Consider the following 19,133-nt stretch of genomic DNA (forward strand, 5'->3'; position numbering starts at 1 on the left):
CCTTACATCTGGCTAAGATGTTCCTAAGATCATTCTAGGGTGCAATCTCTCTAACATTTTTCTTAGTATATATATATATACATACACACACACACATATATATGTATACACATGTATATATATATATATGTATATACAGAAGCAAAGAAGACATCCATTCTCCGAACTACTTTATACGATGAGTGAGTTTTCAAAAACATAATGATCATCGTGGGGTCTGCAGATCTTTTATCCGACTTTCTCCTCTTAGGTTTTTAAATAATCTCCTATTACTGACTCTGGATTTTTAAGATGTTACTCATCATTTTTATAGTATATTTTATTTTTGCTGTTAAAATTTCAATACCAGCATTTTATAGAAAGTTGAAGACTTCTGATTAGGAAGAGAATAAGAGGGATCCCTGGGTGGCGCAGTGGTTTGGCGCCTGCCTTTGGCCCAGGGCGCGATCCTGGAGACCCGGGATCGAATCCCACATCAGGCTCCTGGTGCATGGAGCCTGCTTCTCCCTCTGCCTGTGTCTCTGCCTCTCTCTCTCTGTGACTATCATAAATAAATAAAAAAGGAGAATTATTTAAAAAAAAAAAAAGAAAGAGAATAAGAAGACTACAAAATTTATAATGTGGAACCTTTGGATCCTCAGGCTTGAAACCTCTGGGGTTTTTTTTTTTCCCCCTTTCTTTCTTCTGACTCTTCCTCTCCCATCACCAGTTCTGTCCTTTCACCTCTAGAGGATCTTACCTGTCTCTGTTTCCTTGTGCCCACCCCTGCAGCCTCAGCCACTGTGATCCCATGGGCAATGGTTGATGCCAGTGGCCTCTCCTCTGGCCTCCCTACTTCCATCTCTCCCCTCCCCCAAATGCATTTTCTTACATTGCCCCTTTTCATCATAACACCCCACACATGGTCTCCCTGTTTCTCGCACAATAGAGAACAAACTCATTTGCTTGGCATTCAAAGGCCTTCACAATTCAGACCCAACCAGACATTTTAGACATAATTAACCCACTGCTGTGAATCCACAATTGTTCTCATTCCATTCTTTCTGCCCAAGGCCCCTCTTAAGTGGCTCCTTCCCCCTTCCAGATAATTTCTCGGGCACAGGAAAGAGGTCACGTAGGGAAAGAGTCCAGAGAGATAGATTCTACTCTCATCTCTGCTGCTTCCTGGCTGTGCCCATCTGAGCAATTCTTGTCATCACTCAGTGCCTCACTTTTTCTTGTAAAATGAGAAGACTGGATTCCATGGACACACAGGTCTTTTGCAGCTCTAAATTTTAACTTCTATGAATCTTGGATTTCTAGCACTTCAGGCAGCACTACGGACTGGTCATTTAATCTCCAGTGCTAATAGCAGCTTCTGAAGTGTCATCTGGCTCACAGGACATCTTTTGTGTGCTGTATCTTAATTTCCTAAGCACAAAGTAGTTTTGTTTCTTCAGTTTATGAAAGCAATACACGCTGATCTCTAAACATTCATATGACACAGACGTGTAAAAGTGGAAACTACTCTTTGCTGAGCACGGGGTGGGTCAGAGGCCATGAGGACCCTGAGAAGGATGTGGCTGACTTGAGGTTTTAAGATGAAGTGTCCTGGGAGCTGGGTCCTGCTGGGAAAATAGAAATCCACCAAGCAGAAGAGTGAGGAACAGCAGCTGGATGCAGGAACAGCAAGAGTAAGGCTGAGAGGTGAAATTGGCCGGGATGTTTGGAGTCTGGTGAGAAGCTGCAAGTAGCAGGATGTGGGGTGTTGGGGGGAGGGCGTAGTTCAAGATGAGGCTGGATGGTGGGGACAGGGAGTCAAGGGCCTTATTAGTCGGGCCAAGGACATGGGTTATAGGCAGCAGGAAGCCCCTGAAAACCCTTCCTCAGAGGTGTGGCCTGATTAGGGTGGCAGAATGGAGGAGGGCCTCCGCATGGGGACACTGGCGGTTGGGAGGCCAGTATGACAGTCACCGTTTCCGGCCCCCAGGCCCCCCGCAGTAGGGGATGCTGGAGGGACACCATCAAGATGCCCTTTAGGGCCTCAGCTGGGCAAGAGGGAAAACTAATGGCTGCAAGGTGGACCATCCTCGGGTCTGAGGCGAAATAAATTGGCAATATCGGTCCTGTCTTCATTTTTTAAAATGTCACTATTTTTGTTCATCATGAACTTTTTTTTCTGGTACTTAATTTCAATTTTTAAAATATTATCTTAAAATACTGTTTATCTTAATTTACTGATGGGGAGGGTCTCCCTTAAAGTTTAATGTCATTTTTTTATACGAGACCTGTATTTGTCTTCTTCAGTCCACAAATACTCAGTGAACACATACTGAGAAGGGCACATGTGGGACACACAGCTAATGAAGCCGAACATAAATCCTTCCCTCTGGGAATGCAGGAAAGAGGTCCCTTCTGCCTCCTTATCGCATGACAAAAACTGTCTGACTTTTGTGAAACCAGAGGACAGACACAGACAGAGAATGGGGGTGGGGGCTGTTAAGGGGATTCTCTGATTCACACAAAATATCTTCCTTTTGGGTAATTTGTCTCAAAGCTGAAGTCGCTGTTTATAAGCCGTCAGCTTGAAACAGCATGCCACTTTTTAGTGGCACTTTTTAGTGGCACTTTTTAGATCTGCTATTTGCATGCAGCAGAGCCTGTCCTGTCTGGGCTCCCCTCCTCTGCCTTTCCATACCCTCTTCCAAGTCCTGGCCCGTCTTCCTCATGCTCCTCCTTCCTGTAGCATCACTGGACCTATGTTTAGATTTGCAACTCAGCAGCCGAGGGGGCTTCCTCCTCCTAGAAAGTGAGTCACGCTGAAGATGGCCTGGAAGTTTTGACAGCCCCTTCCATGGTGGAAGAAGCCTCCCAAGGCTGAGTTAGTACCTCCACCCCATTTCACAGATGCAGATCCTAAGGCCCAGAGAATTCATGACACTTGTTTCAAACCACACAGCTGGGATCCCTGACTCCTAGGTTTCTCTGTCGTTAAGGTAGTCACAGATATTTGGCAGTGAGAGACACTGTAGGAATATCCTAGGTCTATCCCCTCTTGTTGTAAGGGAGGAAACAAAGCTATAGAGAAAGGTTGCCAGGGCCCCAGGACTGTATTCAATCTGAAGATTCCCCAGGTCTCTCCATCACACCCTTTTCTTTCCCTTCCCATACACGACTGGAGTCTCCTGCCAGAGGCTCAGCTTTTCCATGGCAGAGACTGTCTTCTACCTTCTTGTACCGAAGCCCTGGCTCCACAAGCCCAGGAAGCCATGGCGGTGGTCAAACTGGGATAACTGACAGCAACAACAGCAGAAGCTAACGCTCAGTGAGCATGTATTGTGTGCCAGGTGCTTGGCATGCATGACCTCATTTAACCTTCACAACCCTGTGAGGTAGGTCCTATTATTATCCTCATTTTTTATTGTGATTGAAAAATAACCACATGATATAAAATTTGTCATCTTAATTACTTCTAAATGTCTAGATCTGTAGTGTATTCACATATACATTGTAAATTCACATTGTTGTGATTATCTCCGTTTTTACAGATGAGAAAATATTTGCCCAGAGAAGTTAAATAATTTGCCCCAGATCCTCGACTTAGTAAATGACAGCTGGGATTCAAAACCAGGGCTTTTGACCCCAGAGCCCAGGCTCCCAACCACCCCTGGATAACCTGTGCTGGCTTGTTTCAGCCCGACCCTTCACCTGGGCAGGTGGTGGGCTTCATCACATGCCTCTTTGGACAATTCTGTCTCTCTGTCCAAGAAGTTTTTACCGGGGACACATGTGCCCCCATTCCTGCCCTGCTGCTGGTCTCCAGAGCTGACCTATTGCCAGAGGGGAGCATGGGCTCCTAGGGGTCTTTTTCTGTCTTTAGAGAGGGGCAAAGAACAAAGAAGAAGGGACAGATGGTAGGAGAAGGGGAGAGAGTAGTGCAAGCAGATGAGAGGAGGGTGGGAATGTGGTCAGGGACTCTTTGGGGTCTGGGACATGCTGAGGAGCAGAGTGGCTAGACTCCTGGAGAGAGACTGGAGTATCATGTCCCCATGCATCCTTTCTCAGCACCCTTGTCAGACCACTTAGGAGCCCTGGAGTGGAGGAATGTGTGCCCCTTACCTGGGATCATCTCACTGTCATGGTTCTGTGGGACCCAGGAAATCTAACAAAAATCTCCTACCCTTGGACAAGCAGAGCAGGACTAACTCCATTTTGTGCTACACCGGCCATCTCATGTAAAGCCCCCCACATGACCTGCCTATTTGTTTAAGGCACTCCCTCACCCTAGTTTAGCTATTAAGCACACCCTTATCAGAAACTAGCACACATAGGAATGCGGGATCTCTGACCTTTAACCGCCAAGGAATGAAAACCCCTCTTTTGCCCGCCAAACCTGCGCCCCAATTCTAACCAGAATAATAGGCTAGTTCAAATGGTCACTATAAGGTGAATCATAATTCAATTGGCCACCTGCATGTGGACCAACATGACTGTGCAACCTTCTACATATGTTACAATCTCATTGGCCACTGGCCTTTATAACACTGCTGTGCTTCTTAGTCTCGGGGTCCAAGTCCCTGCTCTGCTGTATGGAGTGTACTTGGACCCAAGCTCGAGCTCGTAAATAAACCCTCATGTACTTGCATCGGCTTCGGCTCCTTGGTGGTTTCTCGGGTTTGCAATCTTGGGCACAACAGTTCTTAAACACCCATTAACCGGAGAAGGTAACTTGTAAGTTTCTCCAAACACACTACCATTTCTTTCTCTCTTTTTTCCTACCGAGATCTGCAAATATTCTGTGGTCATCTTTGGCATGTCTGAACTGCTGATCTGGATTATAAGCAGACAGAAACTGGGCTGACTTGGCACAAGCAGGAGTAGGGATGATCCTGCTAATACCCTGAGTCCTTTTTAAAAAAAATCCTGGCATGCTTTACCCTATCACAGGCAGTTAGGCGTGGGACTTGGCATCCTGAGACTGATGAGATGGCCAAGAAAATATGCTAAACTAGTTTTAAAAAGTTCTTAGAAGATTTGCCACTTGGTGTGACAGTAGAATCTGTCACAGCTTTTCCTCCTCCCTGATTTGTGGGGCCTACAGAGATGAAGCCCCTTCCTTCCTCTGGGCACTGCAGCAACCTTGTTGGTCCCTGTGCTCAGCCAGTCATGTGGCAGGGAAGGGCTTGGGTAAAGGGAAATCTCTTCCCAAAAACAATACACAAGCAGGTAGCAAAATCCAAAAAAGTTCCCTGTATCCACAGATGACGGACTGTTGGTTTGGAAGAGTCCCCAAAGGTCGTGTTATTTAATCCTATTACCATACTCCACTTTAGAATGCTCTTTGTTCTGACACAGTACACACGGCTGAAATTTTGCTATGTTTACAGTCTCTCCTCCACCAGCACAATTACCATGCACTACTGATGATTCCCAAGCAATAAATTTGTAAGACAGTGTGATACGTAATTCTAATCACTTTTTGGAAAATGCCAAAAGCATAATTCTATGTGATTCTAGAGAAGGAATGTGTTTTAAGAATTTGAGCATGTTCCTTTAAGGATTAACCTTGATGGAAAAAAAAGAGTCTTGCCTATGTCTATGTGTTATAATGTAATATTGTTACCTACTTGTCTGGGTATCCATTTCTTTCTTTTTTTTTTTTTCCTAAGATTTTATATATTTATTTGACAGAGAGAAAGAGAGCATAAGCCGGGGGGAGTGGGAGAGAGAGAAGCAGGCTCCCCACTGAGCAGGGAGCCTGTTGAAGTGCTCCATCCAGCATCCTGGGATCATGAGCTGAAGACAGATGCTTAACTGACTGAGCCACCTAGGCACCCCAGGACATCCATTTCAGTAGCTAACAGTGAAGATATTTTCAGGGAGTAAAGAGTGATTTTGAGGAATTTTTTCACCTGAAAAAATTCAACTCAGTTAAGTTCATTTCATTGAGATCTGAGTAAAAAGAGATTTGGGGGAATATCAGGTATAGGGATCAAAGTGGAAAGAAGCAAGGCAATTCTTAAAAACCATCCAGAAATGCTTAGTAATAATACTATATTAAAAAACACTTTGAAACAATATCTAATTGGTCCAACAAAAATATGATCATGGGTCGCCAAGATATGATATCTTATGGACAGTATGGAAAATAATTTCATTATCAATTTTTTAATTGTGGTAAGACACACATAATGTAAAATTCACAATTTCAACCATTTCAAAGCGTACAAGTCAGCCATTCAGGAAATTCATAATGCTGTGTAACCACCAACACTGTCGAGTTGCAGAAGGTTTGCATCACACCAAAAGGAAACCTCATACCCATAAAGTGATTATTAGCAATTTCAAAGCAGATTTTTCCCCATTTCATTTGGAGGTATTTATACAAATTCTTTTTGTTTTAATCATGTCCAAGAGGTTGTTTTTAGCATTCATCAGGTATATTAGGCCCACTCATCTGTGACTGACTGGTTTGCAAATGTGATTGCTTTTAAATGTGGAGATGATAGGAAATGAAAAGACCATCTATAGTAAAAAAAAAATAAAAAAAAAAAAAAAAAAAAAGGACTTTGACCCTGAAAAGGCTGTAAAGACAGTATAAAAGGCAAAATAGTCAAATAGTCATATATATATCAAGGTTCCAGTTTTCCAAGAATTTGGTATTACATTTGGCATTTTCTTTTTGAAAATATACTTCTCATGTTTGTATTTTATTCTACCATAGTTGTTTTCTCTAGAATAAAATGACTCCTTCCTTGTCGGGGATTGACTGTGGACATTACTATGTTTCACGTGGTTAGGAGATTATCCTCTGACTTGTGACCTTTTACACGTTGAACCCAGTAAAGTTAAAAGTAAACAACAACAAATCAATTGGGAAGGGCCCTTCTTTCCATCTTTGAGCTCCATTCTCTACCCTCCAGGGATCACTCTTAGCCACAGCTCCCCACCACCAACTCTCTTTGCTTAGGTATGATCTCCCTCCTCTGACCTTTCCATTCTTATCACCAGTTCTTTCCTGAACAGTGTTGCATTCTCTCAGCTAACAATTGTTGATTGAGCCACCTCTGTGTGGGAGAGAAGAGCCCAGCGATCCACCCTCCAGCTGCAGGAGCGTCAGCGACAGATAATGCCTTAATGAGGTAATCTATTGCCCTTAGTGAGGTTTAATTTTGAACCGGGACTCTGAGACACTTCCTTATCCCACATGGATGCCTATCTCATGACACAAGTTGGTGGGTAGCCCCAGCCGGGAGGGATTTGGGGGGAAGGAAGCATCCATTGAGCTGTTGCTCTCTAACATACTCACTGTTACAAACACCCTTATTATGTTCTATATTATTTTAACAATATAGGATATTACTTTCCAGAGGGAAAAACTGAGGCAAAGAGGGATTGAGTGACCTTGAGCTAGTAAGTAGAGAGAAGTGTTCAAACCCAGGCCTGCCTGATTTCAAAGATCATCTTCTTTTCAGTACAGCAAAAACACCTTTATGAGCACTTCTGAAATTATACCACACTGGTTCTCTATGCTCTATGTGTAAGGCAACTCTTTATAATTACAACTCTCTCTTAGATTAAATAAACTATTGTGGGAGCATTCTTTGAAAAAATATGTATCTGTACATAAATGCCAGACATGTCTGGGTCAGTATGGAATTCAAGTCTGGACCAGGAAACACGTTAAAGCCTGAAATCCTGATGGGCATGGTTCTGTAGGGCTTCACTGGGGTTTCTCACAGTGAATTAGTTGCCTTTTAGGAAAAAAAAAAAAAAAAAAAAAAAAAGCCTAGGGAAAATATAGAACACAGAGTAAGTTAGACTAAGCTTTATTGGCCAGTAAATGACACAGGATTAAAGAGGGGGTAGGGAGAGAGGTGGCTACTCTCCCCATCTCCCCACAGGCAAACAGAGAGATGTGGTTCTAGAGCAGGCTCTGCTGGTGTGAGCTTGGATTGTAACTTCTCCTCTCTGGGCCTTTGCTTTCTTGCCTCCAAAATAAAGGAGCTGAAGAGGTGACCTCTCAGGTCCTTGCCAGGAAACCTGTGTGCTCTGGGTAGGAGCTTCTCCATTGGTGTCTGTGTCTGTACATAGAGCAGGGGGAAGCAGGCTTAGCTGACGTGGCTCAAGGAGCCTATGGCCAGCACTATAATTTCTGGGGCCCAGGGTAAAACGAAAATGTAGGACCCCTTGTTCAAAATCATTAAGAATTGTAGGGCTGCAAAAGCAGGGCATTAAACCAAGTATGGGGCCTGTGTGGCTTCATGGCCACACGTCTCAGAAGCTCAGGGCTGCCTGCTGCATATTCCCTCCATGGTGAGAAGGGATAAAATCTGGAGGGAGCTAGCTCGCTGGAAGACCTCCCAGGCTAATGCGATCCTTTCTCAGGAAAGTGGCCAACGGAGAAGTGTGGTGGTGTGTCAAGGAGAAGCAACACGCCCTTTAAAGCTGCTTTCTTGTCTTGCTTTTGAAGTGAGCGCTGAAACAGCCGTGCTGGACTGGGAAAATGGCCTGTGCGGGGGCCTAGACCACAATGTCGCTAAATGGTTGTAAGCCTATCAAGTTGAAAATCAGCCTGCAGGTGGAGCTGCCCACGGACACCCTTCCAAAAGGGAGGTGAGGCAGGACAGGTAGGAGGATGTGGTCAAGGCAAGAGGACAGGGGCTTGGAGGAGGAGCTTTTGGGGAGCAGACAGCCCTCAGCTGTAGAACAAAGTACAGGCAGGGAAGGAAAACTAGCCTGTTCATGGATGTGTGTAGAACTGGAGATGAGAACACACGAGCCAATAAGGAGGCTCCCCCACGGCAGAAGGTATGGACCTGAGGCATGCTCCCTGAGAGAGGGTTTGCACTGCAGGCCAGGCAGCGTGTGCTTCAGCATCAGAGGCTGGCACAAAACCCACTTCCCTACCAGGTGCTGGGAGCCTTGAGGCCATGGGACCTGGAAGTCTGCAAGCCATGGTCACACTTCAGGATTCACCGCTCCCTTGATCTGCAGGTGAGACACTGCGGCTGGCACTCTACCCAATCAGCAGGTGAGCCCCATTTCTGGAGCACAGGTGTGCCATTCTCTTAACCTCTAATCATGTGCTGGTGCCTGGGGGCCCAGGAAGCCCAGAAAGTGTGTACAATGAGAAAACTAAATCTGTCCCCAAGGCTTGAACAGTCCTGAGCTTGTAGAGAGGCGCAGGATCACCTTAAAGAAGCAGAATGGCCCCAGATCTGTGAGATTTAAGCGGGGCTGACCAATGGGAATCACAAAGCAAGAGACATAATGTGTCTGACAGGGAGACAGTGACCCCTCTGACCAGTATCCTACAGAGACAGAATCCGGTTAAGTGGACACAAAAGGTTTGTTTCCTTGGCAAGGTCTTATCTACAGGGGCAAGAACATTGTTGCCCTATAGCTTGGAAGCGGGATCTAGTGTCACCCATGAGCCTTGAGGAACTGATATTATAACATACACCAGCCTCCCACCATCCTGGACCCCTCACATACATATCTTCCCACCATTCCCAATAGTGTAAGAGAATCAAGAAACTGCTCTCCTCTGGATAAGATTGACATCAACTTAAAGAGTCGTGGGAGGCTGGATACAGGATTGTTTTATAACAGAGCTGGCATAAACTCTTTTTTAAAAAGTTGCCTCCTTGGGGATCCCTGGGTGGCTCAGCAGTTTAGCACCTGCCTTCAGCCCTGGGCATGATTCTGGAGTCCCAGGATCGAGTCCTATGTTGGGCTCCCTACATGGAGCCTGCTTCTCCCTCTGCCTGTGTCTCTGCCTCTCACTCTCTCTCTCTCTCTCTCTTTCTATCATAAATAAATAAATAAAATCTTAAATAAAAATAATTAAAAAGTTGCCTCCTTAAAACCCAGCCATCAGTTTCACAAAATATACACCAGTGCCATAAGGAGAAAGCAGGCAAGAAAAGGTAAATACTGCAGCAGAAACTATCCCAGGTGATGGCAGAGTTATTCTGATCCTCGCCACACAGACACAGCTGCAGGATCTTCATATGGGACTGAGAAGATGTTAAAGGGTTGACAGACACCCTTCACCCCTTGATCTGTCCTTTATCCTGTAACACTCTACCTATGGACTTTAGGGCAACACATTCTGCTCGAGGACAAGCATGGCATATCTACCTCATCAGAGTTTGGCCATAAATATCAGATCCATAAGCCCTTGGGCTTCTTAATATCTATCTTATCAGTTAATTTGCTCTTTATCCCAACTCTAAGGATTTCCACTCATAGTTTATACATTCTACTTACAGAGAAAACAGAGACTATTCCAAGATGATCTTACAACTGGAGAGCTTTCCTGCTCTCATTTCTCAACCCAGTAAAGAACAATATGCTCCAACGGTTCATATAGTTTGTGGAATCTAGTTTTGTCTGACACTAACATTTTTAAAAAACAACAACAACAACAACTCATTGAAATATAGGCCCAAGCACCTCTAGCCCTTCTCCTTGGCAACTCCTCACCCAAACCATCCCAGATAGAGGAAAATCAGCCCAGTGAGCAGAGACCCATCAATTGCAAAGAAATATATATTCTAAACGATAAATATATACCGTGACCATAAGAACATACAAATGAAGAAGTGCTTCCAGTTCTGGACAGAATTCATTTACTTGGTCTAAATCAGTTTCTCGACAGCAGCACTAGTGAAATTTTGGGCCAGGTAATTCGTTGCTGTGAGTACTGCTCTGTAAACATAGGATGTTTAGCAGCACCTCTGGCATCTACATACTTGGTGCCAATAGCACCCCCCTTTCCAGTTGTGACAATCAAATGTCCCTTGGAGGGCAAAAATGCCCCTGGTGGAGAAACACTGATCTAAATGATGCAGTCATGTCTTTGCGGGATGGGGGGGGGGGGGGGGGCACAGATGGATGCTTCTATAGGGTTACTAAAAAGCCAAAGAAAGTTCTCAGTTTCCCTGCAGCAAGCTGCCATTCAATCTTTCTTATTCATATTCTTTAACAAGCCTAGATTCCTTGATGCCACTGCATGAGGGCAATGGTAAGATCCTCTTTGAAAATGAACCAAACAGTAAATTCTCTACTGAACAGACAAGGTTAGTCATCTGTGGGGGAAAATGAAGATACTCTAAATGTGTACCTTAAGCATCTGGTACCAGGCCAGTCTCCTCAAATCCAGTGATGTAGAAGGCCTGGCTGGAATGTAATTGTGGTTCAGTTCTTCAAAACCTAATTAAGTGTATCACAGCCCACTGGGAGAGTAGTTGTATGAAAAGAAGGGAGTTGTTCAGCTACAGCACACAGGCAACCTCTGGATCCAGGAGACAGGGTGCCTTGGATGTGTGAAATCTGGTTTAGAGTTTTCCTGACAAAACCTGAGTTTTGTTAGCTGATGATCCTGAAAGTTATAAAAACTAAGCAAATTCTAGTAATGGCTCCAGTGCAGCTTGCCTACAAGGAGAAAGAAGACTTGTCTGGGATTCCATCCGTTTGTGTGACACAGGATGTCCCAGTTGAGCCAATACTCAGCTGACATAATGCAGGTGGGCAGTGTGAAGAGAAATACTTCCTGGGAAATTTATCTCATCTCTACCAGTATATGCTGTGCCTTCTTTTTGCCCTCCCATATCAGCACTGGTCTCTGCCCTAAGCTTATAAAGAACGAGAAGAGAAATGCTCCCAGACACATATATATTCAAAAGTTGCTCTACCCACCACGAGCCCCTGCTCTGTTGCCACTCCAGTTAAAGGGGTTGGATCCATTACCAAGAGTAGGAAGAAAGACAACAAATGGTCACTCATGAAGTGTGGGTTGAAGTATTGGTCATTGTGTTTACTTTTTATTTACTTGTTATACTGACCATGAGGCAAAATATCATTCTGGGCACTTCAGCCCATGTTGTTCTTACTTAGTCACAATAAGCCTGTGAGGAAGGCATCTCTAGTTTTATTTGACAATTGAGGAAACAAGCTTTATAGAAGTTGAGTGACTTCCTCAGGACCCATAGATAATAATTGGCAATTGAAATTCAACCCTTTGGGGCTCCAACTGCATTGTCCTTCTAAATACATCATAGCAACCTTCTAGATGACCTCCTTGGATGCTGTCTGGTTGTATTCTCTGACCCTACTGTTTACGGATAGGCATCTGTCAAAGACAGATGATTCAATCAGGAAATATTTCCTGAGGGCTTTGGGATAAAATCTTTGAAAGCTGCCCAAGAGTGGGGTCAGAGAATGGTCTCCATGCTTAAGGGATCACATAGCATTAGAGCTGAGAGAGACTTTGGAAATTGTCTGTTTCCAAACTCTTCATTTTATAGATGGGGGACACAGGGGAGATGAGGATCTATCCAGGGTGATGTGACAGAAAAGCCATATGTAGAATATATGGAAGTATCACAAAATAAAGACTACAGGGTGTGGTAGTAAATGGCAGTGCAGAGAGGGATGAATCAGAGTTAGGGTTGATGACAATACTATTGACAGAAACAGAGTATCAGAGATGGAGCTAGTGGCAGGAAGGTGAAAAGAAGGTGAATTTCTTTCTTTCTTTCTTTCTTTCTTTCTTTCTTTCTTTCTTTCTTTCTTTCTTTCTTTCTTTCTTTCTTTCTTTTTTTAAATTTCTACAGCCCAACATGGGGCTCAAACTCATGACCCTGAGTTCAAGAGTCGCATGCTTTATCAAGTGAGCCAGCCAGACACCCCAGTGGATTTGTTTCTGAAGAATCGAACTTGAAAAATCAAGTAACTGGAAATTCCAATTAAGGATTCCAAGACTCGAGAAGAGAAGCCATGTCCCAAAACCTGTGAAATTAGATCTCTAAGTAAGAGTCCTAGCAGTGAGACCCAGACACCCAAGAAGGGCTCTGTGTGCTCAACAGTTTTATTAGCCACTTAGGTTAAGGCAGAGGAGGGTTGTTTGTTGTGCCTCCAGTCCTTGCAAAGCTAAATGCCATAGGAGTTACAACCAACAGGTAAAATAACCAAAATAACCGAATAACCAAAATAGATAAAAAGAAGAACTGAAATGAACATAAACTTTATCAAGGATCAATGTAAAGTCCTATGTTTCTATTCAGGATTTCAATTACACACCTATGGAATTAATAAGAAAGAATAATAATGATATTAATATCATTTTTAATCTGATAATTATTATGGGCCAGGATCACTATGTGCCCTTGATGGACACTAATTATCTCTCTACTTTTGTGGCTAAAAATTTAAGCAAATTCTCATCTAAATTTTGATAAACCTAAGAATATAAACACAGCTCTTCACTTATACTGTCACCTGGTACCAAATAATTGCAGTTAGACAACCGTCTGATTTGGTATTAACGAGTCAGGACAGAGGACACAGACCATAGGGATCAATTACTTCATTTCCCTACTCCTTGCCATCCCATCTAACTAGAAAATATTTAAGATGGTGCTTCAAGTCCATCGTGTTTACAATTTCATTTTTTTTCATTTTTTTTTAAAGTTCCACGTCAGCAGTGCACATTTTACCAAAACAGACCAATTCTGTAAAGACAACTGAGTGACCAAGTGGAGAAAAAGTTACTTCTGCCTAAGCAGATGAATGTAGTGTATGATTATCCACAGTAGAGTTTTGGTTTTCTACCCTATAATCTATGGTTGCATATTGCCTGTCAACCACTCTGTGATTAAGCTGGTCTTTGTCCCAAGGGATGGGGGGTGGCAGGTGGAGATCATACAGTGATTCAGGTTCTAGTGCTTTCCTTTACTTAAATTCTGATCTGGATTTCCTAAAAGGGGTTCTAAGGCTTGGTATAGCTCTAGGTTATGGAATGTTTAGAAAGGACTTTTTAAAACCCTCTTGCTCATTTGAGAGAAGCACTAATATCCATGCCTTGTTAGTTTCTTTGGCATGTCTTTCTTACCTCTCCTTTCCTTTCCCTTCTCACTGCTGTGCCCCATGTCCAGGCCCCTAACACTAGAAGCCGTCATTCCTCAACTACCGTCATTACAGAATATCCCTGCCCCCAGCTTCCTACCCCTGTAGTCCATTCTGTCACCCATTAGTAAGCCTGCTGGCATGGCATCTCTAACCCTGTAAACCATTCTCTAATCCCCCACAGTTAGAGCCTCACTGTCCTCTGTGAGCTGGCCACACCCGACACATTCTCCCTTATGACTACCCTCTGGTACCATATACCCTATTCCATAGTCTCTGTTGGACAGAACACTCTCCTCGTCATCCCACCAATGCACTGAGTCAAGGCCAGCCTCAAGTGTCAGCTTCTCTATTTCCTTCCTCCTGGCTCATTGCTTTTCCTCCAATTCTCACACTACTTTTGCCTTAAGCCACCTCTCAAACCTAGCTCTTGAAGCATCTTCTCCATGAAACCTTTCCTGGCTATCCCAATTCCTTTTCTTTTTTTTTAATTTTTTTTTTCCAATTCCTTTTCTATACTCATTCAGTCACTTACTACTTTCATTGATTCACCTGCCCCCCTCCCATGAGAGTGTAGCAACTTGAAACCAAGGCAAAGGCTGAGGCACCTTCTTGTCCCCTGTCAGTGCAGGTCATACCGCAGCCCTCACCAACACACCCTTGAAATGTCTGAGCACATTAATGGAGCCTACTGGTCCCAGATCAGCAGTTCATTTCAAACCACTATTTACCAAGCACCGGCCAAATGTAAGATGCATACTCTCACTGTAAAGGGCCATCCCTCTACCAATTCCAGGCTAATTTCTCATAAATTTTGTCTCAAAAGCTCTAATTCTCTAGCTCCTTATTATTTGTGGAAACTTACTTGCTTCACGTGTCATATCACCCTCTAAAAACTGAAGTTCAAATGGTAGTTGGAATATAGAACACTCATTGTGTATTTAAAAGTTTCAGTCTCTAAAAACATGATGCTGTTACAATGAGACAAAAAGATCTTCCAAATGAGAATTTGAGACATTGTCTTTTCCATAACTCAGAGGAGTTTTTTGATTCTTGCTCCTTGCACCACTTCTGTTTTTTTTTTTTTTTTTCCAAGTGGCTTTTTTATAGATAATTGTTATACTGACATAAGAACACTGGAAAAACAGATCTCCTGTCCCCAAGCACTTGTGATATACACCCACAAAATAAATAAGAGATAGTACAACTACAATGAATACAAATGATTACAATGATCCTTAACATTAAATATTAAATAGTAATCCACAATGAAATAGTTAAGCGTTTAGCAAAGGTTAAACAAGGGTTAGACAAACCCTTCCTTAGACTAGTTTGTTGTATTCAGACTCAGAAAGCTGAACTTTAGTAGAATCTAAGCCAGAATTCTCCAGAATTTTCTACCTTAATCTTTCAATAGCTAAAACCAGCAGGAATAAGCCCACTTGTTCCTACATATCTCTTTAAAAACTCAGTCTACTTCCCTATAGCAACTGCCACCCACTGCCTTACAACTAGCAAAGTATTCCAGGATTTCAATATTTCTCAGATGCAGTAGGAGCATTAAAAAAAAGAAGAAGCAGAAGAAGCAGAGGAAGGAGAAGTATTAGATAAGGAAAATCTTACCTCAACTTCTGACTGGCAGGGACAGTTATTTTATTAAGCTTGTCCATTCTTTTTGTTAATTATAAGAACCACGAATAACCGTCAGCAGTAATGTCAGCAGGCCCTGGCCCTCTTAGGGAGAAGCATGGTAAGCCTTTGATCTCAAGGGTCCCAGTCACTTGAGTCTGATTTCCGAGAGTGCAGGCTGCTGGCAAACACCCTACAGTAGGGAGAAGTAAAACTTGCTCGAGCACATAGTCAAGTTTCATGTTTCTACATAATCATGTGATCTGGGTAGCCAGCCGGCTTGGCTGATTACTCCACGTCGTGTAAACTTTAATAGTGAAACCTATTGGACATGCAAATTTCTTTCCAGCTGCTTTCTTTTATAACCAGATTTGTAATCAGGTCAGGACTGGCTTCTAGATGGTCACTACTTCCTGTTGTCCCAAACACACATAGCCCTGTTTTTAGCAGGTGTCATTCTGTCCCCAGTTGCTTCCTGGGCTCAAGGAAAAGCAGAATAATCAATTCCATCAGGTCTCTTTGGGACTTTCTGTTCATTTGCATAAATTCATGGATAAATTTTTCCACTTAAAGAACCATGATATGAAAACGGCATTTCTGTACTGTCATTTAGAGAGCAGAAGGCAGTTTAAGTCAGGGAGGAGGAAAATGAGAGGGACAGTTCCTTTTATGTCTGGGCACACTTCCCTGCACCCAGCAAGAAATTCCTGCTCACCTTTGTGAAGAAGGTGCATATTTAGCACATTTATTCAGTGACTAATCCTCTCCTGGGTCTGAAGAATATATAAGAAGGACATAGCAGAGGCTCCAAGTTACCTCTCCTGTTACAGACCCCAGGTCTGGCTGAAGATAGAAGGGGAGATGGGAGGAAGAGCCAAAAGGAGAGACCTGAATGAGGTGGGGTAGGAGGAGTGGGGAGGAGAACGGGAGGGAGGAGGAGAAGGAAGAGGGGAGGGAGAGGCAGCCTCTCTGGCAGAGTACAAGTGGTAGATGGATTTCTTCCCTTCTGTATCTATTCTTTGTACAAACAGAGGTTCTATATTTCTCTAGGTAAATCTTGATTGTTCACATTCATGTTCTGCCTCTGAATTTCTAGTTCGACCAGGTGTTCAGGAGCAGAATCCTCAAAGCTATTAAAGGGTGGGGCCCTTCTGCTTGGCCAAGCCACTAAATTGGCCAGGCCAGCAAGGGAGCAGACAATCTTTCATGAGAAAAATTCAAGCACTTGCCTCTTCCAATTGTTTATTTTCCCCAAACAAGAAGCTCAGTTTCCTTGCAGTGTATCCCGAAGGAGTCCTAGAGCCTCACCTATCCTCTCTCCATAGTTCTTAACTGAAAAACAAAAACAAAAACAAAACAAAACTAGTAGATGGGAACAGGGAAAGCTATTACAATGTCACCAAGGATCAAGAAAATCAAGCTTCACTGAGTGGGATGATGATAGCCAGCCTGTTTCTTCTAAATTACTGTAAAGTGCACCCCATCAGCCACTTGACTTTTCTCTCAACTAACAAATCTGTTTAGCACCTGGACTGGCAACTTCTTATTTCCCCAGAGAAAAAAAAAAGCAGCGGCAAGAGTTACACTTCTGCTTTTTCTTTTTACAGCCACTTGTCTTTCTTCTTTCTTACTGTATTAGTCTGACATAATAAAAATGAGAGTCTGCTTTTCCAGACTGGACATTTTGCCCCATGTGGTGTGTAGCATGACTACCATAATGTTCCAAGCTGCCACAACTGCTCTGCAGCTGTAACCAGCTTTCCAAGAAGATCAATGCAAGCCTGGAGATCAAGGGTACCAAGTCTTAGCTAATGACTCGTAAAAAGAATGAGGCCACACGGCATGGTTTCCACAACACATGGAGAACAACGTACTGTAATAAACAGTCACAATTTACATGGCACAGTGCACATGAAAATTAATCTCTAGATGAACAGATGACAAATGGACAATCCCAACCTTAGAGAAAATTTGGAACTCTATGCACTGTTGACAAAAATTCAAGTAGGTACAATCACTCTGGAAACACTTTGTTATTACCAAAGTAATTTGGGTCATAGACATGAGAAAGCAGTACGAATATACTGTGTACACCAAGGCCATGTGCAAGAATTGTTATGGAAGAACCATTTCTAATAGAAAATTTAAAAACACTGGAAAAAATCCAATTGCTCATCAACCAGAGAATGAATACATTAATTGTGGCATATGAATGCAATGGAGTCCTATTCAACAGTGACAATGAGTGAAGTATAGTCACATTAGTATGGATAAATAATAAAAATAATTTATTGCAATAAAGGGAAGTTAAAGAAGATCATGTATCATGATTCTTGTTCTATTAAGGCTAAAGACATGTAAAACTAACTAATATATAATTTATGACACACACACTTATGTGGTCAAACAGATGGAGGGAATGATAGATGTAAATAGATGTAAAATTCAGGTGAATGGTCATCAAGGAAGGGGGTTGGAGTGAAGGGGAACACAGGGCTTCAAAGACAATGGTGATGTCCTACTTCTCAAGTTGAGTTGCAAGTATACAGATACCTACTGTAGGTATTAAATATTTAACAAAAAATAAATAAAAGAAGATATGTTCTAGAATTATGGGGCAAAGCCAGGACAGCCTGACTGAGTCTCAGCTCTGTGAGATGTTGAGACTTGAGAACAAAAAGATACACTGTACTGGAACTCGGGGATGAGACCCAACCAACCCTGGTTTCTCTTGGCTCTTTCCTTGTATCTACTAGTGACAACAAACAACAACATGCTACTGAATGCTTTCCATGTTTCCATATGATGACGCCCACTTCACATGTGAAAAAATTGATTTGTAGAGAGGTTAGGTAACTGGCTGAGAGTTCTGCCAATCATTCGTGGAAGAGCTGGGACTCAAACCCAAGCCTGTTTCTGTACTCTAAGCTGAGAATTACAAAGCTTTGCCATCACAAGAATGGGCCGTATTCAGGAAGGGGCCCTGCTCTGACACAGAGGCACCAACTTATCCCTGACCTTGGGTGAATCACTTAGTCTCCCTGACCTCAACTTCTCATCTTTAGAGAACAAAAAAGAGATTCAAGGAGAGCTCAGGCTCCTGTCCAGGCACCTAGACATTGGCCCGTGTGTACAGAAATTGAATTCCACCAGTGGAAACACCCTCACGGTTTCCAGAAGAGAAGCCTATGATGGTCTTTACTAGATTGCTTCCCAATGAGGGATTAAGTGGTTGTGGCAGTTTACAGAGCCTTGGAAGTAGTCCAAGTCTTCACTGGAACTGAAAGTTCAGCCACTCTGCCCTGCCACCCACCTGCTGATGGCTTTTCTCCTACTAGGGCTGGTTTAGACACACCACCAAAGTCGGCAAGTGGTGATGTTGGTACTATGCGGAATTGTTCTGTGGTTCTTTTGTTTTGTTTTTAAGATTTATTTATTTATTTATTTTAGAGGAAGAGTGTGCATATGAGTGAAGGGAGGGGCAGAGGGAGAGAGAATCTCAAGCTGACTTCCGGCTAAGTATGGAGCCCGACACAGGGTCAGATCTTACCACCCTGAGATCATGATCTGAGCCGAAACCAAGAGTTAGATGTTTAACTAACTGAGCCACC

The 19,133-nt window shown here is 43.2% G+C and overlaps 1 protein-coding gene across 2 annotated transcripts in view; it reads right to left on the reverse strand.

The window, feature by feature from the left end:
* The window catches only part of BLNK (B cell linker), a 77,741-nt gene extending 61,917 nt beyond the window's left edge, over window positions 1-15,824 (reverse strand). The window contains exon 1 of one of the 2 annotated variants that reach the window (XM_038578381.1): window positions 15,517-15,824. In XM_038578381.1, coding sequence (XP_038434309.1) covers window positions 15,517-15,563 — 47 coding nt within the window. In that variant the 5' untranslated portion in view covers window positions 15,564-15,824. The remainder of the gene's footprint in view (window positions 1-15,516) is intronic. The other variant, XM_038578382.1, reaches the window with a different exon arrangement.
* Between the last annotated feature and the right edge of the window lie 3,309 nt (window positions 15,825-19,133).

The sequence above is a fragment of the Canis lupus genome, chromosome 28, assembly GCF_011100685.1.
Source record: "Canis lupus familiaris isolate Mischka breed German Shepherd chromosome 28, alternate assembly UU_Cfam_GSD_1.0, whole genome shotgun sequence".
In the NCBI taxonomy this organism is placed as follows: Eukaryota; Metazoa; Chordata; class Mammalia; order Carnivora; family Canidae; genus Canis; species Canis lupus.